This window comes from Candoia aspera, chromosome 8, assembly GCF_035149785.1.
Source record: "Candoia aspera isolate rCanAsp1 chromosome 8, rCanAsp1.hap2, whole genome shotgun sequence".
Classification (NCBI taxonomy): Eukaryota; Metazoa; Chordata; class Lepidosauria; order Squamata; family Boidae; genus Candoia; species Candoia aspera.
This window is the reverse complement of record NC_086160.1, coordinates 3508891-3532025: the sequence shown is the minus strand read 5'-3', so window position 1 is coordinate 3532025 and position 23135 is coordinate 3508891. Positions and strand designations below refer to the sequence as shown.

Sequence of the window (23135 nt, the reverse complement as noted above, 5' to 3'; positions counted from 1 at the left end):
GTGGCTTCTGACTTTTAACAGCAAGGATATACAAAAAATTCTATAATCAATCTCTTACTCTATATTAAACGAAACACCACATTATTTCTATAAGTCATTCCACTTTAACACTTAATAAAAATCACTAAGTACAGTTACTCCCCTCCCTTATAATAAAATTAAGGGGAAAAAAGTTCATATAAACCTCCTAAACATCTTTCTCCCCTCCAAAAGGTAACACTATTTAATTATTTCCTTCCTACCACTGTTCTATAGCTTGATAGAAGTCAGAAGAAATCTGTTTAGAATCCTGGTGAAAGTCAGAAAGAATCTGTTTGAAATCCTCCATGTCTCGTGCTGTAGATTGTGGCGCCCCCTAGGAGCTTAACCAGCGAAAGTCGAAGCTCTGGAAGAGTTCTGGATTGCGTTTACATAAAGTGAGAGTGAGATAGCAGATTGTTCTCAAGGGACAGTGAAAACAGAAAGCTGAAGGTTCAAATCAGCCGATTCAACCTGTAGGAAAATGCTAATATCTTTAAATTTAATACAAAAATAATAACAGGCAGGCAATTAATCTTTGGAATTTCCTTTGGAAGGAAAATGACATCCAAAACTTAAAAGAATTTTTAAAAAAAGTAATCCCAAAAATAACGTTAAGCACCAAGAGAACCACTTCTCCTCACTGTAGAAAGCCTCTCTTGGGGTATATACTGAAAAAAATATATACAAATTGGTGATTTAGAAATGGGATAGTCGGTCTTAGTGTCCCTTCATCACTAGTGTGGCTTGGAAAGTGATGAAGTCCCTGCCTCCCAGCTGGCTCTTACCAGTCAAATGTGAAATGCTGTTTGTGATCTTCTGGCTGCAAGCAGCCATCTGGAGGACAGATGGGATGATTCCAGGAGAATGTTTCTGGGCTTCAGGAAAACCTGCCTGAGCCCAAAAAAAGTTACCACATTGTCAGCTCCGCCCGCTGAACCAGCGGGCACAGCCATTCAGTCCTCCATTCCTACCGGAAGCCCTAGAACACCTGGTTTCCAGCCGGATACCTTAACTACTAGACCAGTGTTTCTCAACCTTGTCAACTTTAAGATGTCTGGACTCCAACTCCCAGAATTCCCCAGCCAGACATCTTAAAGTCGACAAGGTTGAGAAACACTGCACTAGACCAAACTGGTTCTCATTCTCTTTAATCCATTTCTGGTCCCACCCATGTCTTCTCTTCCTTCCATCCATTCATTCCCCATCTTTGTGCCCTCTCAGCTGTTCTTGCCATTATGGCCCTTTGCATCACTCCTAGTGCTCATGGACTCCTGGTTTCTAGCCTGGTGCATTCAGCTACTACTGAGGATCTTAGAGCCCTAGAATTGTAAGGTCCCTACTCAATGGAGGAATCCAAATTAGACAGATGGCTGATCTCTGCCTGAACACATCCAGTAAAAGGAAGCCCACATCTCTCTCTTTCTCTCATAAATTCTGCCATCAGACAGCTCTTACTGATCAGAAATTACTGTTAGGACAGAGAGTTCTTTGTCTTGGTGTAAAATTATTTTTAACTAGCACAAAAATAGTATTGAATTCAACTTCTTCTTCTTCTTCTTCTTCTTCTCCTTATTATTATTATTATTATTATTATTTTAGAATCCATCACTGCCAGGATTAAGATTTTAACAAGCTGTAGCTTTTTATTGCCAGAGTTCTGCATGGTCCTGTTCCTATTGTCTCTTCAAATGGGATGCAGAGGAACAGTCAGTTAATATCTAGGAATGTCTGGTAAAAACAATCCAAAGCATATGAAACCATGCAAGGTAGATTTCCTTAAACAGTTAAGAAGAGAATTGCTGAGTTAGAACTAAGCTCTTCAGAAGCTCGAATAGAGGATGCCAAAGCAGCAGCTTTTCCCCAGTAGCTAGTCCTGATTATCCTGTGCCAAAAGGATATGTTGTACATCCTTAGAAAAGCCATCACTTCTTGTGGCCATGAATCCCACAGGTCTGATGGGAAGAAGTAGACGTGATCCTTGAATCTACTTCTAATCGGCTTCATTGTGTGTTCTGAGTTCTAAAATGAAGGGAGAACGTTTCTGCCCATTTTTGCTATTCTAAATTTGATAAACCTCTGTTCTGTTCGATGTCTTTTTCAGCTTAAACTTTGGGCGTTTCTTGCAGACTAGCAATTATGCAGTAATGCCCTTTTTATATCCTGCACTTTTCAGTGTGGAGCAACTAATCCTCCAGAATATGATTGTACAGGAAATTTATATTAATCATTGTGATTTATTTTAATCCTTTTCCTAGTCATTCCTCACATGGAATAGTTTTTTTACTCCTAACCCAATGTCCCTTTCCTCATTAATCATCTGCACTTCAGTCCCCATGTAATTAAAGGAATTTTGTACCTCTGTTTTTCCCCCCAAACAGTTTATAAAAATTCATAAAATAAATCTGTGAAGCTCCAATTTCCCTGTCTGCATAACTTTATGGGAGTTATGGGTCTGGCTGACCCTGCTGGGCTTTGCTCCTCCTGTTGTCCCTTTTATTCCATGACCATAACAGGTTATATCTGGTTCTTCTTTAACTGCAGGCCATGCAATGAATGAAAAAAAAATATATCTAAGAACGTTTTTGAAAGCCCAGGTAGACATATACCTACTGCATACTATATGCCTAGTAAAACTCTTAAAGACCTCCAGAAGTTTGCTAATTCAGGATGTCCCTTGACGTTTTATAGATACACATTCAGTGGGTATGGAAGATGCAATAGTTGTTGGTGTCGATGAACAGTGTCTTGTTCACGTGAACAAAATCATCATCATCATCATCATCATCATCATCCAGAGTACTTGATTTGAGCCCCTGGTCACTACTGTATGTTTAAACTTTTAGAGGTTTAACAGCTGGACGGTTGCTGTTACACCACTACCTCGCATGTCATGAGGCTTTGCAGATGCAGATCTGAAGCAAATTGTGGTCGATGTGCAAGTTGTTGTTATCATTACCATTATTATTTACATTTAGGGGCATATAAATCCCTAAAATAATTCTTGGCAGTTATTTGGTTGCCTTGCCTTGTTTACAATCAGTAGAAAAGATCCCCCAAACACAACTCCATTGGATGCCTAGAGATAATGTTTTGCATGAAGAGCCAGTGTACCTTTCATAATGGAGGAAAAGGGGGGATATCAGGAAGAATGGGGGGGGGGTTCACCCAGGGTCCAATAGAAAAGTTCTCTTTTGTGCTGGTGTTTATCTCCTTTGCTCAGTCTCTATAGAACAGCTCACTCTGGAGGTAACGAGCTGGTACTGAACTGTCAAGGGGCCAGAGGATAGAAGCTGGATCTTCCTGGGAGACTGGCTTGCTCCTTAATGAAGTTGGGGACAGGGTCACCTTCAAGCTGAGCAAAAAAAAAATAGTCCACCTCTTAGTCCCATCTTCTGCCTCTGATACTTTATTCCCCTTAGAATCCTACAACTTTGAAGGTTGGACATCTACGGAATTCTCCTCTGGACAATCCCTCTTCCAAAGGCCAACTTTTGAAAATTTTCTATGACTCTCCATTTCAATTACATTTGTCCTGAAATTAATCAATTAATTAATTAATGTGGAAAAGGTATGTGCATTCAGGATATTTCAATTTTTAAGTCCTATCTTTTAATGTAGTGTCCTAAGTAACTCTGGCAGGTTTCACTGACAAGACCAGTCCTGCCTATCATAAAAACATTAAACATCAGTTTTAGAGAGATGTAGCTGAACATTTGGTAGGATGTTTTTTTCAAATAAGCATTTGAAACTTCAGCTTCCCTCCTTTCTGCATAGGGTTGTTTGCTCATTCCTTCTCTTCATACCCATGTCACTAATAAAAAAGTAAAACATACAGAACCTAGAACTGAAATTTGTGGCAGTCCACTTAGTAACTCAGCACTGATGAATACTCTTTGAGTAGAAGTTTTCAGATATCAATATATCATTTAATTGTCATGCCCTCTAGCTTGCCAATGAGAATACCATGTGGTTGCCAAATGCTTGGCTGAAACCAGGGTATATTATGTTTACAGCATGCCTACAATCTACTAAGAAAGTTATCTAACTATTAAAAAAACGAGGTAGGATTCATTTGGCAAGACCTGGTCTTGACAAATCCATACTGAGTTCTGGTAAGCATCACGGATTTGAAGTTCCCTGGCTCTCCCTTTTCTCCATTCTCCAGGGCTTCTGAGAGATAAGACCTAAACATTCTGCCAGGCCAACAGCAAATTCTTTCAGTGCCCTGGAATGCAATCCATAGGCCCTGGATATTAGAATTCATGCAAAGCAAATTGGCATGTTTCATCATCTCTGCCCCTTCTTCCTGATCTTCACATTTGCCTGGTGGAATGTTTTCTTAGAGAAGACCAAACCAACATAGGACTTGAGCAGCTCTGCCTTTTCCTTCTTACTGCTAGGACATTGATTTCTTCCTGGAGCAGCTGGCATGCTGATTCTTTTCCTTTTATTTTCAGTAGATGTGAAGGATGCTGTTTTTAGCACCATTCACCAAATTGCATTCTTTCTGAGCTTTAACATTTGTGACACCCTCGCTACACTGCTGAGCCAACTCTGTGTATTTCTTCTCGGTGGCTTGCCTTGTTTCTGTCTCCTATTCATTTCCTCTTCTGTTTTCAGATTTTTCTCAAAGCTTACTGTGCAGACACAGTGGCTTCTGCTTTCTTCCTTTCTCTATTCCCTTAAAAATCAATTTTTGGAATTGTTTTCAGAAGTGCCTTTAGTTTTTCCTTTCTTAAGAAATCCTAGCCAAGTTCCTTTCTCTGTTAGCATCTCCCCCATGGAATCCTAGTTACCAAAATTTGCTTTTCGAAATCCACAATTCATACTCAACTATACTTGGCTTTAATTTCCCTGAAATTCCAGAATTCCAGCCTAACATGGCTACTGTCCCTCAGTGTTTGCTTAGAGGAGTTTAAACCAAGAGGACTAAAGATCATTAAAACAGAAGTTTGCAACCTTTGACTCCATACAGTGCTTTTGCTGCCACTGTATGTTTCTCTTTCAACCAAATGTGACCCTCAGCCCAGCTGCTTGCTTGTTTTTTTAGGACCTGTTGTCCTGTTTGAACCTCTGAAGCATTGGTTGAAGACAACACAGCTCTCTTTAAAAAAAAAAAAAGTAACAGTTTGCAGCATTGAAGGATGCCAATCTTGGATGGGCTGGGATTTTTTTTGTTCTGGTGTTGCCGCTCCCATTTTTAAAGCATTGTCTGTAGCTCACTAATTAAGTCTGACAGGAAAAAAGTATCTCATCCCAGTAGAGGCAGAGGAAGTTAATTCTCATTTAAATTAATGTTAATGGGATGAGTTCCATGTTTTAAGGTGCACTGGGCAGGACGATGGCTTGGATGCGTGGTGGTGGCTGGATGAACCCAGAACAAAACTAAGAGAATTCTAAAAGCAAAAACTAGAGGAAATGAAATGGAATAAACATTAACAACTATAGGATGTGTCTGTGCTGAAGTGAGCTGAACAGTTAGTTGTGTTTTGCCAATTAATATCATATGCCGATGATATTAATAGACGTAAAGGAGTCATCTACTTGAAGAACCACCTATCCTGAACACACTACTGCAGATCACACTCAAACTGCAAGGGTTAGTATCGTTAAGTAGCAACAGCAATTTCAAAGAGAAAGAAGGGATAAACAAGGTTTAGTGCTCACAGGCTATAAAGGCTACAGCTTGATCAACTGCTGCCAATTGAATTGCTTTCTCTTAATTCTCCTTTGTTCAGGAAATGATACAACTGCCCTAATGAAGTCAAACAGCAGAATCTATTGACGTTTGAAAAAGTTTGTTCTTTTTGAAAATATAAAGCACCCCAGTAAATGGATTTATATTTCTTGTCACCCTTTATTTTATGCTTGAAGGTGTGCACAGAAGGACGTCTGATCTTGGAATTTACCTTTGATGACCTTATGAGAATAAAAACATGGCACTTTACCATTAGACAATACAGAGAACTCGTCCCTCGCAGTATTTTAGCCATGCATGTAAGTATTCTGCTCAAACTGCTTTCTAAAACTTCTGGAAGTGTTGAAATTCAGCATCCCAAACCCATAATTTGCTGCCCCAGAAAATGTATCCTAGGTTGAACTGGAAAATCTTAGAAGTTGTGTTGCTTCGTTATTGTTCAAGGAGGCATTGAAGTAGATCTTTAGGTTGGTATCTCCCAAACTTCACTTAATAAATTGCTTTTTCAAATAAAATTAGAGGCATACTCAGTGCCACACTTGCACTCATTCAGGTTTACTGAGTGTTAGAATAAGCCACTTGTTAGTCAAGAAGGTTGGCTGCAAGACCCTGCTCTTGCAAGATTTGCAAGATCACCCTCAAGATTTGTTAAATAGTACATAAAAGTGCAAGGACTTTTCAGTGTATAGTTATCTTCAGAATTCTCTTCCATGTAAAATGTGTTGAATCGACTCTTATTTACTTATTTTAAAAATGGCCATCTTGTCTACTGAGCACAGAACTTAGCATTACAGGCATGGATGTAACTGTTGTGTTAGGACATTGTCTAAGAAACCCTGAAGACAATGGGAGGGCATCTCAGAGGAGGAATGTGAATTCATTAGCCTGTCAATGTCCTAAGCTGTGAACTAAGTTAGATCAAGTTAAAATCTGGCCTTTACGTGACCTTCATCCCTTTAACTTTAGGGTTAGGGTTAGGGTTAGGGTTAGGCCCTGGCTCAAAGCGTTATTTTCCTCAGGAAGATGGAGAGAATGGATCATCTCAGCATCCTTGCTCTTTTAGAGCTTTGGTAACATATAGTGAGAACATGGCTATTCTGAAGATAAAACAGCTTAGCTGCTGGGGCATCAACAGGACAGATTAAAAAAAAATCCTCAACGGCAACCATGATTGAAGCCACCATCTTGACTATTCTGATACCTCCTGCAGAAGCCTCTGGTATCATTTTTCTTCAGTACAATAATTCTGATGAGTTTGATCAACTGCACCCTGTGTTTAAGTTCTGCATGTCTCTCATAGAAACGTAAGAAGATATATCTGGTTTTTTGGTGCAGGCACAAGACCCTCAGGTTTTGGAGCAACTGTCCAAAAACATCACTCGTATGGGTCTGACTAACTTCACCCTCAACTACCTCAGGGTAAGCTTTCTGTGATTTGTTCCAGACATTACTCTTGTTCTCCTGAGAACTTTGCATGCCTTTGTCACCTTCCTGATTAAGTCACTACCAAAATGTTTAACAAAGCTGGTTTTCTGGAAACCTGGGACCAATCTATTTTGCTCTTCATTCCATTAGGAGGTCCTTCTCACCAACGAGATATAACCTGGCTAGTCAGCCAAAAGATGGTGCAATTTTTTGAATTCTAGGATAGTGAAAATGTTCGCTCCCCCTTTGGTTTTGTTGCCTTAGAACAGTGTTTCTCAACCTTGGCAGCTTAAAGATGTGTGGACTTCAACTCCCAGAATTCTGGGACTTGAAGTCCACACATCTTCAAATTATCCTTAATTAACACCATTGCATTTCAGAAGGATAATTACAAAGGCTAAAAGTTCTGCAGGAAAAGATCTGACTAATAAATTTAACACTTTGGGGGGGGGGGCTGGTCAATACTATATGGTGCAATTGCATTTACCTCCTGTTTTCTCTCCAGGAGTCAAAGCAATGCACAACACCTTGTAAAGTAAGTTAGATTGGGAACTAGTAACTGGCCCAAAGGCATTCAGGCAAGTTTTGTGTTTGAACAGGGACTCAGATGTGGATCTCCGGTTTCAATTCCACACCCTGTGGAACATTACACACACTCCACTCCCAAGGCCTTCTGCCCCTCTGTGGTTTTTATCCACACTAAGTGGTAAGGTGTTCTCTAGTTGGAATCATGAGCCAGTAGATAGTTTAGATGAAAGGCAGAGCACCTTTCATAAAAGGTTAAAAGAGTTCCCCGTACCACTCCTGCTGACCATCGGCCTTTAACTGGGCAAGGGGGCAAACCAACCAATCAAGCTTATGGGGTCCATTTGAGACCCAGAGTTATTCAGCTGGCTACTACCAACTGGTATTTTTCATCGGCCCCATCTCACAGTTTGCAGAAGTTCTTTCACAGCTCCCATTAGTTTTGACATCCATTTGTGGAAGAGACTGTAAAAAAAGATAGCTTCTTCCCAGAATTCAGTAAACTGAATTATAGCCCAGGTCTACAAACACAAACCTAAGGCAATAAAAATAAGATGGTTGGTCTTGAAGATGCTAGCAACTCTGTGTCTATTCTGTTGCTTAACCGGATAGTTAACATTTCATGTTAACTATGAATAGGTCCCAGTGAACATTATCCACCATTTTTCCTTAACATGTGTTAGTGCATCAAATGTTCACTGTGATTTAGTTGCTGAACTGAGCCAGAGGTCATAGATAGTTAAACCTGATCCAGTTTTTTGTAGGCCCCTGCTGCTGTCTGAGCTCCGGTGCTTAAGCAGTGGGTCTTTCCTGCACCTGTCAGACTTCTCTTGGCTGATACCAGACCAGGAAGTTGTATAGGCAATGACTCAAGGACACAGATCTCTAATTAAGTCAGTTTATTGCAAGAACTAAGAAAGCCATTAAGAAAGAATTTCAGCAACTGCCAGGTTCAAAACACCAGCCCTATTTATAGTTAATTCAAGTTTGAGTTTTTGCACTCTCCCATGTGATCCACAGGCTTGAGGCTTCCCACTTTGGCACAGAATGAGGAATTTCCACTTACTCCTTGTTGCACTCTTCGCCATGGGTAGAGAGAAGGCAGCTCCCTCTGCCATTCCTGAACTTTTCTATATCCAAGGGCTAAAAATAATAATCAGCAGCATTGATCATTTTGGGTCAATCCAAGGATGATGACTCTTGATGTAGCCTCTCAAGCAATGAGAGGCCATGATATGCTCAATGCTTAATGCTTAACCATGGCTAATTCAAACCATTTTAAATTCTAGATTGTGGCTAATCCTTTACTTTGGTCTTAAGGCTGAAATCTGGTTTGTAATAACAAGAGCACAAGGCCTGCTGAATGTAATGCTGCTTACTTTTCAATATCAGCTTGACTGCTCAGATTATATGCATGTTATATGTACTGTAATAGGACTATTCCAGAACCACAGTTGCTTCGGGGACCCATCTTGGAGTTTTGTACTGCCTAGTTAATGACATTTTATGGTGATATAATGCCTTTTTTCCTCCTGCTTAATCCTGGAAGAGCATTCGGAGGCCAAAAACATTCCCTTATGTGGCCTCAGCATGGGCATACTGAAATGTCGATTTGGGATTCATTTGGTGAAGTTTAAAATGCAAATTGTTTGCAGGTGCTGAGTTCGGTGAAACAAACACATTGAGGCCAATTAGCTGAGGCTGAAGGTATGGTGAACAGACTGTAAAATCAGGTGTAGCAAGCAAGGCACAATTTTACAGCATGTACCACTTGATGCACTACTGGTGATGCTTTGTGTGGTCAATTTCTATGCCACATCCAGACCTGAGAATACAGATAAGCATCTTTAACACTAACTTTCTCCATGTGGAGACTGAGCTGAGGGTGAAAGCAGAAGCAGAGTGATGTTGGGGACAGGAGCACTGGCAAGAAAATGACTAAGCCTGGTTGGTTCTAACTGTGGCTTGTTGCAACCCTAAAGACCTTTTTCATAAATAATGCTCAGTAATCAATCATGGTGTACAGAAGATTGAACCATAGCTGGACCCATACTGACCCACTCGTGTATGTGAGAGAGTGTATTTAATTAAAAGAGGCTTTAGCACAATGTGTGAATCTTGAAAATGAGTATTTAATAATTTCTATCTCTTATCTTTCCTTACAATTTCTCTCCAAAGTATGTACATGGAGTGTTGATTGGAGGGAGAAGGGAAGCATATGGGAGAGCTCTGTCCTGAAATCAGGTACATCTGGGGGGGGGGGGTGTCAAAAAAATCAAGATGGCAGCTACATCTTGTGGTCAAAGCCCTTTTTACATGCACATTTGGTAGAATCTATGATAAAATGTGCTGTATGTAAACTCCCTTGGAAAGATGATAGTCTTGAAAGATGGCTAAAGATTACTGAGGAATAGGTGAGAATAGATGGCCAGCGTAAATATACACATAGATTAGATACAACTAGCTGAGGTCATTGCAGTTTGCATTTTTAAAGAACAGCATTCCTCTGCAGTTCTTTAAAACTGCAAATTTGCAGTATGTTTTGCCATAACTGGCAGATGAAAGAAAGCTTGGGCCAGACATTTTCAACCCTCATTATCCCTGCATAAGATGTGTCCAATGAAATGATCTTTCTTATAATCAAAATTCTGGCTTTAGTTCCCAATGAAGCTATTGGTATCCATTTTCATAGGCGTTCTGTGCCAGCCGTGGTGATGTCATTTGTGTCATGACATCCTCATGCAAATGACAAAAATTACCTATTTTGCCTCAACTGCACATTTTCTTCATGATTCCTTGTCCCCCTCTAGATACCCTTCTTTTTTAACATTTAATCTTTAAAAGGATGGTACATTTTTAAAGAGATTGTGTCTGCAGTGGGCAAATTAATATGCCTTGTCATGCATAAAGATGAAAATCAGTGGCAGGAACTAAAACACACTGTGACTGATCCCCACTGTGTCTTCTAACATAGTTGCTAGTTAGAGAACACAGACCATCCTAGATTAGCCACTTGATCAGGTGTGCCCATCCTTGTGTTCCTGAATTGGAAAACTTTGTTGTGCTCCAACCTTCCAACTAGGCATGGAATTCCAGAGAGGTATGCTCTTAGTACACCTGTGGCAAAGAAGTTAACAGTGTCTTCACCACTGATACAGCTAAAGCACATTAACTTCCATAAATTCCAGTACAACTTATCAGATGTGTGATGAAGGAAGACAATGAAAGGACGATAATGAAAGAGGTCCTGGTCCTGGTCCTGGTCCTGGTCCTGGTCCTGGTCCTGGTCCTGGTCCTGGTCCTGGTCCTGGTCCTGAATAAACCCAGACCTGGACCTGTGTAGGCGAAACTTTTTCCTTTATGAACTTGTTTATGAGTTTATTTAATAACAGAAACTAGAACTCCCATCAATAGAAGCACAAATTACATGTATTTCAGTACCAGAGGCTTCAATTAATAGCAAACCTAAAAAAAGTGGGGATGCAGCCCCCTTATATGGGTTCCTGCAAATCGGAGTACACGGTACATGGAATCCATGAGTTCAGAGGCAGTGAAGTAATAAGTGTGGGACTAGGAAGACATCCAGAGACTGTGTTGGAATGACAGTTACTACTGAGTGTGTTGTTTCTAAGTGAATCTCCCTTGGCCTTCCTTCCCATTGCTTTCCTTGCTTTCAAGTATCCCTTCTCCCTGTCATCCACATTCCTTTGCCTTCCAAGCATTTTTATGACTAGACTGGCATTTTTACTGCTTCTTGTAAGGGGCCCAGGAAAGGTGACTGGGGAGAGGTGAGGGTGGTGATCTGCTAGGCCCAGCTAATGCCATTTTCTCCTTGAGTCCCCCTGTGGAGCTTCAGGGGGCTCTGCGTCCCGCAAGTTCTTCTCAAGGAAGCCCTTGTAATTCAAGTTCTTGTTCCCTCTGTTTAAAATCTCAAACTCTTGATTTGAAATCCCGGACTTTGCTTCCCTACGGCGTTTTATCCACCTGCAGTGTTCAACTGGAGTATCTAAATACATGCTAAGTAGTACAAGAATAACTGTTAGGGCTCCTTGTAACCATTGAGTTCCCCATGTCCTGCAAACAATTGTGTTCAGGATCTAAGTCCAGTCCCAAGGGCTGGCAATATTTGTTCTCCGGGTGGCATTTTAATGATTGGAAAGTTCTATTCAATCTTTCCACTCTCGCTGTCATAAAAATAGCATGTTTCTCCCAACAGGGTGTCAGTTTCCCTCTTGAGTAGCAGTGAACAGGTCTAAAGTCTTGGGGGTTTGCAAAATCACTTGAACCAAAGGGGATTTTCGCTAGAGTGATAGGGGCATATTCAACCAATTTATCTTCAGATCACGTAAATCTTTCACCTTTTCATGAATTCAGCTGAAGGGCTGTATCAGGCTTGTTCAGCCTGTATCGCTCCTGGCCCAGGGCTGGGGCTCAGGCAAAGATGTGGAACTCAGTGTTGTGAGTTTTCAGAACAGGTCCCTTTGAAAGGCACAGTGTGATGAACTTCCCAAATTGAGCACCTGCCCAGAAGTTAGCTCCCAGACTGGGGTCCCATTGGAGTAAGTCATCCAAACCCACAAGTACCCTTCCATCTCGGGGGCAATGCATGTTATGCTTTATTCCTACATAAAAAGAGTCCAGGCGTCCATATTTGTAAAATTAAATAATCAACATCCTTGTGGTGTAAATGGCCATGGCTTCACCAATTATTGCTGTGAGAAATGAAGCTGTGAAGAACTTTCCTAGGGAGCAGGATAGAGAAATGTTCCAATTGTATCCTAGTTGTGAGGCAATCCGGTCAGTTGAGCTAGGAACCAATGTTTCCACAGGGCAGAGTGGGGCAGGATTCTTTAGATGAAAGGAGGTCTTGGAGCATTGGGTATTCAGTGCAGAAAGTGTCATTCAGATGAGTGGAGTCAAAGGTAGAAATTTTACCCCTCTCCTCCTTGCAGAAAAAAGTATCACCACTCCACCACCCAGAGAATATTCAGGCATGAAGGTGTATTCCCTCTTTGCAGACTTGCCATTCCATCTGGTACTACCGGGGGAGAAAGGAAGAAGTTGTGGAGGGCACATAGGCGCATTAGCTACTCCCAAGGGCAGTGGCTTGTGCCACCTGTAATTTCTAGTCTTCTATGATGGACGGTCCCAACAGTGGTGCTTAAAAGTTTGTGAACCCTTTTGAATTTTCAATATTTCTGCATAAATATGTGATTTGTCCTCCATACAAGTCCTAAAACTAGACAAAAAGGAAACCAATTCAACAAATGAGTCCAAAATATTATACTTCTTCATTTATTCATTGAGGAAAATGATCCCAAACTACATTTTGTGTAACTGCCCCATTTCTTTGCAAAATCTGAAATCCACAAGGTTCTGTCCCCAAACACCCACCTCACCTTCCTTGCAAGTGATAGAAACAGGTATCCAAACAACTATCATTAAGTAAGGGCAGGGAGGTAAGCTCCGAAAAGCTGAATTGGTATTAACTGCACAGAGTCCAGTCAACTGCAAAGTATAAAGAGTGCTACTTGCATCTTCAGAACTTTGTTCTCAGAAGTTCTCCTACATTGTGTTGGTTACTTTCTTGACAAGGGATCTGCGCAAACTCTGAACTTCACATTGATATCGTTTGGATTACTAGCAGGGCAATAAGAGTGGTCAGCAGCATCTGAAAGGTTTCAATCTAACATGGACCAGGTGGACCCCTTTTCTCTGGGACTCCCGGATGGTGGGGAATGTAGTCTCCAGGGGTCAGGAATAGCACACTGTGGCAGCAGGCAACTGAAATGCTGCCTTAACCTGAATAAAAATGGGCTAAACCTGACACATTCAAGGTGGCCCCAATAGAGACAATACCATACCAGACAGACGGACAGCTTGCACTAAGCAGGGAGAAACTAGAATTGTTGAATTCCAAAATTATCTTGGCAATCTTCTCTTGGAGTGAAGGTAGCTGGGGCCACCAGGAAGTTATTGGGTTGGTGCCAAAGCCCAGAAGTGTCTAAAAATAATAAAGCAAAGTGAAACACTACGTCAAGTTTTAACTGTAAGTGAAGCATTATTAAATATAAGGAAAGAAGAACGTGCAGCATTCCTTCCTCTGTGAACAGGTTTGTGAGAGGACATTGACCCCCCAAAAAAGCAAAATGGTGGAGCAGAACATGGGGTGATTTTCTGGCTCATTCTTGTTGGGGGAAACCTGGATGGAGTGAGGTCCAAGATGCATTAAAAAAAAATAATTATACAGATGTCTGCACAGGGAGAATATGGAAATAGAGACAATGAGCACATACTAAACCAGTGTTCCTCAACCTTGACCACTTTAAGATGTGTGGACTTCAACTCCCAGGATTCCCCAACCAGCATGCTGGCTGGAGAATCCTGGGAGTTGAAGTCCACACATCTTAAGTGGACAAGGTTGAGGAACACTGTACTAAACTCTCAGGGACAGTTGAGCTTTTAACAGGCAGCATATTGAAATCAACCACATAGTCAACCAACAGTTCCTTGAATCAGGAGTCCCTTCCAAATATAATTATACTTTTACTTGCTTTTAACTTCTGTGGAAGATTCAGGGTTATATTTTGAGGTTCATGGGGGTGATATACCCCCCTCTTTTTCAGCTTCCCCTCCTAGCCTTTCTTCCCCTCCTAGTCAAAAGACTGATCAACTGAAGAGAAAAGGCTTTGCGTATAGTGCAAGAAAACAGACCAACCGCCAGCAGGCAAACCACTCCTCCCATCTTTCCTTTCCCAATCAAACACAGTTAAAACTTGCAAGTCTTTCCCTCCATTATTTGTTGGCTGCACTTATACACCCAGGGGGAATCTGCAACGTGTGGTCAAAAAATTCAAGATGGTGGCTGCAACAGTGGAATCAAAGCTCCATCTGCTTTTTTGTGGGCAAGTGGCTTGAGACAACGGGCATCCAGGAACAATTTCTCTGAGAGGGGACTTTTAACTCTCACTGGCTTGGCATCTTGCAAGAGATGCACATCAAAAAGGAGAGGATCACCCACAAAGAGGACAAAAATCAGAAAGAATTCTCCAGGTGGCCAGAAGGAGAATTTTTCCGATTTTCTCCCCTTTAGCAAGAGCGTAAAAATACCAGCCAGACAGGGAAGGTCAAGGGGATCGAAATAAACTTCCCACAGGAACACAATAAATTATAGCTAAATTTGCACAATAAATCTCTTCCCAGGAGGCTTCACAGCAATGCAGCCACTGAGAAGGAAAGCCTGCTCAGCAGAGTGGGGACTTAGCTGCAGCCCCAGGGGTCAGAAAAGAGCAGCATGCAAAAATCTGCTCTCTGGAAGGCCTTGAAAACACATGTTGTGTTTATGGGAGGGGGACTTTGTAGAATGCTGGGGCTAGATTCTCATCTTGATAGTCAGAAGCTGGGATAAATTGATATCCATAAAGAAAAAAAGTAATTCTAGGTAATGAGGATATTAGGATAATTGTGGTAAAGATCACCATGCATCTACTATTTTGTTTTATGAATCTTGAAAGGTACTCTATCTGCAATTGACTTATTATAGATGAAGCCAAACAAAGAAGTATCCTTGGTGGTTAAAATGGTTAATGCTGTTTAATATACTTTGAAATAAGATTTCAAACTTATAATGCAAACAAATGAGGTCCCTTCTTTCAGTGCACGTTGGCCATCATCCTGATGAAAAATTCTGCCGAGAGCCAGAATAAATCATTTTTATTCTCCAAGCCCAAAGCAGTTAGCTGTGCAGAAGAAAAATCATCCAACTGCAAAAGCAACCTGTTGCCATAGCGAACTGTTAAGCAAGGGTTGTCTACAGCCTCCATTCTGTAGACACAATGCGGTGGGGTACCACCGTGTGGGCGACTCTTCCAGCTTCATCTGGGTCTGTGTTCAGTGTCCAGATAATAGGACACAAATGCAGTGCAAGATGGTGTTCAAGATTTGATGCTTTCCCTCTTTCTTAAATAGAACACTTTGAAGAAAATATATAAACAAGTACACAAGAGAATAGAGAAAAAGAATAAAAGAATATAATACAGATAAATTAACCAGGTTTTGAACAGTGTTATGGAGGCTATAGCTTTGTAAAATATCATTCATTATTGTGAATAGTTAATATACACATACACACACACATACATATTATATCACATTAAGGGAACAATACTCATTGTTAAACTTGAGCCTAAAGTGAATATAGATCTGTAATGGGCTGACAGTATCAAGAACCATAATCAGCACAATATAAATTGCCAAATAAAGTTATATATTGTAATAAGTTCATTCGCTATTATGACAAGAATCTTTTGTGATTTAAGTATCTTATAAAATTAAAATATAAATTCTTATAGACCCAAATTTTGGGTATGTACCAATCCATGTTTTAGATTATGGTGTATTATAGTTCCCAGTTTTGAGTTGAAATCTGTGTCAGATTTGCTTTTAAGATAGGAAGTTACTCTAGACATTGAATAGTCCCTCCTTGGGAGGGAGATCAGCGGTGATAAAGTTTGATAAATAAATAAATAAAAATAAAATTGAAGCACATTCCGGCAGCTTGGTTAGCCATTGTTCCATTGTCTGAAGAGATCAACATTTCCGTTAAGAAGCATCCTTGCAGCAGTTTTCATATTGTATAGAGCTAATTCAGTACACTTTGAGGGCACATATGGTTTAATGAAATTTAATAGGAATGCTGTGGGTTGAAATTGGAATTCAGTTTCTAAAATTTGTTTTATAGTAGTATGAATCATTTTCCAGAATTGTTGAGCTTTACAACAAATATGGGAAAAAAAATGATCCATTTGCTCATTACATTTCCAGCATTTTTTTAAATGAATTGTCCATTTTAGCAATTAAAACTGGGGTAATATAAAAAAAACAATAAAACATCTCATACCAATTTTCTCTAATGTTCGAAGTAAATTTAATGGTGTTCTTCCATTGAAATTCTCATTATTGCATCTTTATTTACTGTATCCAAATTCTGTATCCATGTAATCATGCAATTGTTGAATTGCTCAGTCTGAGTCATAATTCACCAGCAGTCTACAAATACGGCCCAACAAATCTGAGTTCCAAAAAGGTGCTTTAGGACATGTGGTCACACTAGCATGGCACCCTTCTGAAGCTAGACCTTTTCCCAGAATTATCATGACCTCATAGTAGAACTTTGATGGAAATAAGGTCAAAATAATGACCTTCAGGCTAGGAAGATGGCATCAAAAACAGTAGTGAGAACTTCCCACAATTGCTTGCTTCAGAGATTTCATAGCATCCCGTCTTCTCACAGGAGGCAAGGAAAAATGTGGAAGCTTGACATTTCTTCTCCCTGGATGAAATCTTCATCATCTAGCCTTGAGTTTCAGGCTATCCCAGCATTTCTGTTCAAAGCAGATATCTATCTATCTATCTATCTATCTATCTATCTATCTATCTATCTATCTATCTATCAAATTTATCACCGCCCATCTCCCCCACAAGGAGGGACTCTGGGCGGTTAGGGTCTTTGAGTTTTAGATTTTTGCTTGGGGGGCACCAACTATCTGCAGTGTGATTCTCTTAAAATGCCTTGAGTGCTAGTAGGCTAACCATTATGCACGGGGCTAAATAACTGTGTCTTTTCAACAAACCATGGCTTAGGCTGTTCCACAGATATGATAAGAAAACGTTTAAAACAGAAACAAACAAAGGGTCTTGTTGCAATACCCCCCAAATATATTAATGAAAAGAGCCCTTCTTTGTGTGTCGGGGGGTATGCAGCTTTTTTGAGATTTGTGATTAAAAGGGGATATTTAGGCTCTTTACTCAGGTCGACTCAGCCTTCCACCCTTCTGAGGCCTGTAAAAGGAGCACCCGGCTTGCTGGGGAAGGCAATGGCAAACCACCCTGCTGTATGGTCTGCCAAGAAAACGTCACGAAAGCAGTATCCCCCCAAAGGGTCAGACATGATTCGGTCCTTGCACAGGGGACCTTTCACCTTTCACACAGTCATCAACAGATACTATTTTTAAAAAGCTAATAGATATTTATTTCAAATGGAGAAGCTAAGGAAAGGGTAAATGGAGATAGATGGAAGAAGTAACAGTACAGATTTGGAAAACAACTGTGATTTTTTAAAAGTGGTAGGATGTCATTGATAGCAGTTGTAGTTAGAAACACTCCTGCTACTTTTGACTCCAGAAGAGTTGGAAACTATAGTTAAAAAGAGGAAACTAGGAGGAAAATTTACTGAATGGAAGAAAATGCAGTTATAGAAGAAAAGACATTGCTAAGGACTTTGCAGCAATTTGGATCTGAAGGGAAAACAGTCATCTGAAGATGAGGAGGCACAGCAGTTAGAAGGAGTTGCTGACATGCTTGCTTGTTCTCCAGAGCAAATTTCTCCAAACTTACTTCAGATCCATCCCAAGCAGTGCTCAGTCCTAAGACTAACGCAAGCAAAAATACCTAGCTTCGTTTGTGGGGAACAAGACACTTAGTTTAAGTTACCCTCAGGGCAAGGGATAGGGGAAATGGAGACACTGAAGCAGATGAACTTCAGAGGAATGTGAAGATTAAAAGAGGACAGGTGAAAGTTGACTCAGCAGAAGCTTGCTAAGGAATAAAGAGTGATGGCATTTTTTTCAAAAAGTGAAAGGAATGGGCAATTCTGAGAAAGATTCATTTCTACAGTATCTATAAATCTGAAATCCAGGTTTAAGATCATATTGAATTTATGATAGGAGATAGATGAATAAGAAGGATAACTCTTTAGATATTTTTAGGACAGGGACAGGACCTTAAACTGTGGGAATATTTATGTTGGAATTTAAAATTTGGGCTGGAATTTTTAGGACTATTTTTATCCATGGAGTGTTTATATATGTGGGAAAACAAGGAAGGTGAAAGGAGTGTCTTGTTTCAGATTGATTCTTGTGAAGGAACCACTGACAGATTACTCAAAAACACAGACCCTCCAGTCAATGTGAGTTAATAATTAGGGGCATGGAGGTATCAAAAGAAGCAGGATTGCAAACATGACCCTGGAGGGAGAGGTTTTTTTTTTTTAATCCGTTCAATCATGTCCAATTCTCAGAGACTGCCTGGACAAGTCCCTGCAGTTTTCTTGGTGAGGTTTTTCAGAAGTGATTTGCCATTGGCCCCTTCCTAGAGCTGAGAGAAAGTGACTGGCCAAAGGTTACCCAGCCGGCTTTGTGCCTAAGGTGGGACTAGGAGTCACAGTCTCCCAGTTTCTAGCCTGGTGCCTTAATCACCACACCAAACTGGCTCTCATTTAATGTCTCATTTAAAACGTAGTAGTTACTTTAAGATCTTTACTGAAAATTCCTGAAATTTTCCCTTTTTTTTTTTTTTTTGCTTTAATCAAGAGATTTCCTTTATCTGTTTGATCTATTATTGATAGAGATGGAATCATTCGATGAGAATTCCAAAGGCTGTCTTCTGAGGTGTATTTGTGCAGGTAAACATTTTGTAAATTAACATAAGGGTCATAAAGCATCTCTTCCTGAATCAAGACACATGATGGGTGCACACTGTCCTAGTAGCGGCTTCTGAAATTGGAGTCAGTGAATGCAATCTAGCATTAGAGTTACATAACTCAAAAAGCACTTGGCACTCAGTCTGAATTTGTGCAATATTGCCATTCTTCTTCACCTTTTGTGACCACTGATGGATGCAAAGTTCAAGAGCCTAGATTGAGAAGGAGAGGTAAAAATCTGATCAAATATGGGGTGTCCTTTCACGTCATAATTTTTCTCCCCACCATGACTTCACTTTTGTCTTCAGCTTCCATTAGGTTGTGAATATCTTCATTCTCTTTTCCAGAAGAAACGCAGTTCTGGTATCCATGGGTGAAAGCATTGCATTGCATTTTCTTCCAGCTTAAAATAATTAATTCTTAATTCCTTCAAATAATGTTTAATTAAAAGTTCCATCTTAAAGTAATAGTTCTTTAGTTTATGTAACTTCAAGGTGAGCATTTGTTGCATCACCGTCTGGCCACAGCATTCAAATCTAGAGCTTGTAATGAAGGTGGGAAGATGAAGAAAGAATGAAAGAACTTCTAAACTTTTGTCCTTTGCAACTGTGGGAACAGTTTAGTTTAAGGAAGGTGGAAGATGTTAGGGAGATAGTGTTGGAATCCACACCTTCTAAGCGTGTTTGCCACAAAAGGAGGGTTCATTGGCTATTACTTATATTTTTCTTTTCTTTTAGATAACATTTTGTTTTTGATGTGCATTTTTATCACTGTTTAAAAACTGAGTGAGGCCTCCAGGGATGTCCACAAGAGGAGAACAGAAGAGTCAAGTTGGTGATCACAACCACATGGTTGTGGCTGCTATCTTGACCTTTTGTTGCCCCTTGCAGACATCATTCCATGCAAGAAGAACAGTATTGAGTCTTACAATAACATTGAAACAAATCAACAAATCACCCAGAACTTTGCACTACATGATCAGGAGGGTGGTAGCTTATTAATCGTGCTAGTAGACCTTCTGTTAGTCCTCCCAGAGCTGTGACAGCAAGCAACAGTTCTTTGGCTAAAGGCCAAGCCTACATCTGCAGGACCACGTTACCAGGCAATGGAGTTCTCGCCCATTTATTAATGCATCAGATTTCCTCCAATTCAGTCTAAAAATAGAACCAGTTATGTGAAAAACATGACATTTGTGCCTGAGCTACAGTGTAAAAATGGGATTTTTTTTCATATGGACCTAGAAGGAGATTTATTGCACAGAAGGTTTCATCGTGTAAATAGGAAATATTTTGTCATGATTACTTGTATGTAGTTCCTAATAAGGTTCACAAATTTTAATCGGTGAAACTGATAGATGAATCAAATAAAAGTTAATTGATTAATCAACAAAACTGCATTTCAGCCAATGTCTAGGTTCATACAGTGCTAAATTAGCCATGAATCAGCTCATTCCCTATTCACACAATACACTGAGCCATAAATTAGCAAAAGGCTGGGTTTGTAGAACATACTAAGGCTCACAGATACAAGCCAAGATTAATACTAACCCAGTTTAACCTGTCACATCAAGACAGTTGCTGGATCTTTACCTGAGCTAGTTAAATTGTTGTTCAAATCATTTTTTTTTTAATTTAAAAACACGTTTGGTATTGGTGGTCCTTTCCCTTTTTGAAAAATGATTTCTGCTGTCTTCCTAATGGTATGGAATGAGAAAGAAAATGTTGAAGATTGTTGAATATAGTGAAAATATTGAAGATTGTTTTCCTTCTTCTCTTTAGATCTGGTAGCTTTTGCAAGCTCTTTTTCATTCCGATGCTGAAAGAGGCATGTGGGTTTTAGGCTGTTTACCTGCTTAAAATGATACTGTCTTTCATTTACGAGTGCTCCTTCATTAAGAATAGTTTAAACAATAGATGCCACCCTCAATGAGATGCCACGTCATTGTGGCTTGTACTAGATCAGTGTTTCTCAACCTTGGTAGCTTGAAAATGTGTGGACTTCAGTTGTTCAGTTGAGTGTTCAGCTGAGTTAAAGTCCACACATCCTCAAACTGCCAAGGTTGAGAAACACTGTGCTAGATACTGAGGGGGGCACGTTCCTTGCCCGCTTGCAGAAACACCTACAAAGCCTCCTCTTGGGTCCTCTCTCCTGCAGCCTGTGTGTTTGTGTTACATGGCAAAATTGTCCACAAGTTTGGCACCCCCATTTTGCCAGTCACCAAGGGAACAACCTTTGGATCCACATAGCTGAGTAAAATGCCCAGTGCAAGCAGTGCCACTCAAAACCCAGGAAACTGGTCACACTGCTCTGGCCAAGAGTGTTGCAGTATTGATCCATGAGGCCTGTTTGGCCGGACACAGCCCTGAGTAGTGGGAGAAACTGTAATCTCACTCCATCGCTTCAAGAAAGGCAAGTCTTAAAGAAACAGGAAGGCAGCATCAGGTTAACCTCCTAGAGGAAACTCTAAACGCTTAATTAATAGCAAGAGATTAACTTCTTTGTGCTTTTATATCCTTGTTGGAGAAGGTTGGAAGTCACCTGTCTTTTAAGTTTCCCTGCACTTTTAGTTTTTCTTGTTTCTTTTTTAGACTTGTATTCTATCTGTTCTATATTCTGTATTTTGTGTTTTAATTATATTCTGAAAAATTAATGAAGCTTTATTAAAAAAAAAAAAAAAAAGAATTGGAGGAAACCCACTTCCTGTCATCGGCTCCTTGAAGGAAACGTGACAACCAGTAGGAGAGCACATAAAGGCAGCTTAATAGAACATAAAAAGTTTTAATTTGCCTTCCAAACTGGGAAATTGGAAATCACAGTGAAGGAGGCACTAATCCTATGTAATTATTGATGGTGGAACTTGTTGCAGTACAGGGGTATCTGCAGCGTATGGCCAAAAGAGTCAATAGGGCAGCTGCAATTGAAAATTTTTATGTGCCATGCACCATCATGGCTTCCACCTTGACTTTTTTGACCATACCCTGCGGACACCCCTGTTAGAATACAAGTGGCATTGCGGTATCCAAACCAAAAAAGGGGTTAAGCAATAGCAGAGGCGGAGGAGGACCATCAAGCACAAAGCCAGTGCTTACCAAATGGGCACCATGAGCTTTCTTTGAAAAACCTTTCATTTGGATAAACAAATGGTAAAAATAGAGGGGTTTGGTCATCTGCAAATTACACCATCTGTTGTGAGACTTACTGGGCCATCTTAACACAAATTCCTAAGTACCTATTCCAAGAATAGCCCTTCTCACAACCAGCACCATGTTGTGGTTAAAGGGTTGGCAATGCAGTGGGAAGGCCCAGATCCTGCTAGAACCTGGTGCTCACAAAATATTTTCGGCCCAGTAATTCTTTCTCAGACCAGCCAGCCTCCCTCGGCAGTTGTTATGGGAAAAAATTAGGGAAGAGCTTCATACGTGTCATCTTCCGCTCTCAGAAAAAAATGCAGGATGTAAAATCAGATCAATGAGGATTATGTGCAGTCCTCCACATATACACACATGCAACTAAATTTTGAGGCGGTCTTTCTCTGTGTTTTCAGAAATAATCCTCCAGGTTTAACAGTGTGCCAGGGCAGTGTCAACCACCATATGTAGTTTGGTGGTGGTATTTGATACAAACAATTGTGTGTATGGTGTCTCAGATGTTGGAAGAACATACGTTTAAATTCACTAGAGTTCAGGGTGTCCGAATGCTTCCTTGTGTGACTGACTGATTGATTGATGCCCATCAGTTGTTTGGAGTTGGTGAAGACAAGCAGCTTTCTAAAGTCCCCCCACCCCCAACCCAAGGGAAGCTGCCCGGGACGCCCAACAACAATGACGGTGGAAGGATTTCCAGAGCTAGAATGGGAAGCAGGACACGATTGCAATCTTATGTTGCATAAATAGGGAAAGCTGGCACTTTCCATATCGGGCGATCAGGTGTTTGGATCTGAGTCAGTATTGCTGAATAGGGATTGTTTGCCTTTTGGAGAAATTGAAA

General features: G+C 40.4%; 1 protein-coding gene across 4 annotated transcripts in view; it reads left to right on the top strand.

Annotated features, from left to right (window-relative positions):
• The window catches only part of LDB2 (LIM domain binding 2), a 167225-nt gene that overhangs the window by 124225 nt on the left and 19865 nt on the right, over window positions 1-23135 (top strand). For all 4 annotated transcript variants that reach the window (XM_063310250.1, XM_063310248.1, XM_063310249.1 and 1 more), the window contains exons 4-5: window positions 5896-6018; window positions 7055-7138. In XM_063310250.1, the coding sequence (XP_063166320.1) occupies window positions 5896-6018; window positions 7055-7138 (207 nt within the window). The remainder of the gene's footprint in view (window positions 1-5895; window positions 6019-7054; window positions 7139-23135) is intronic.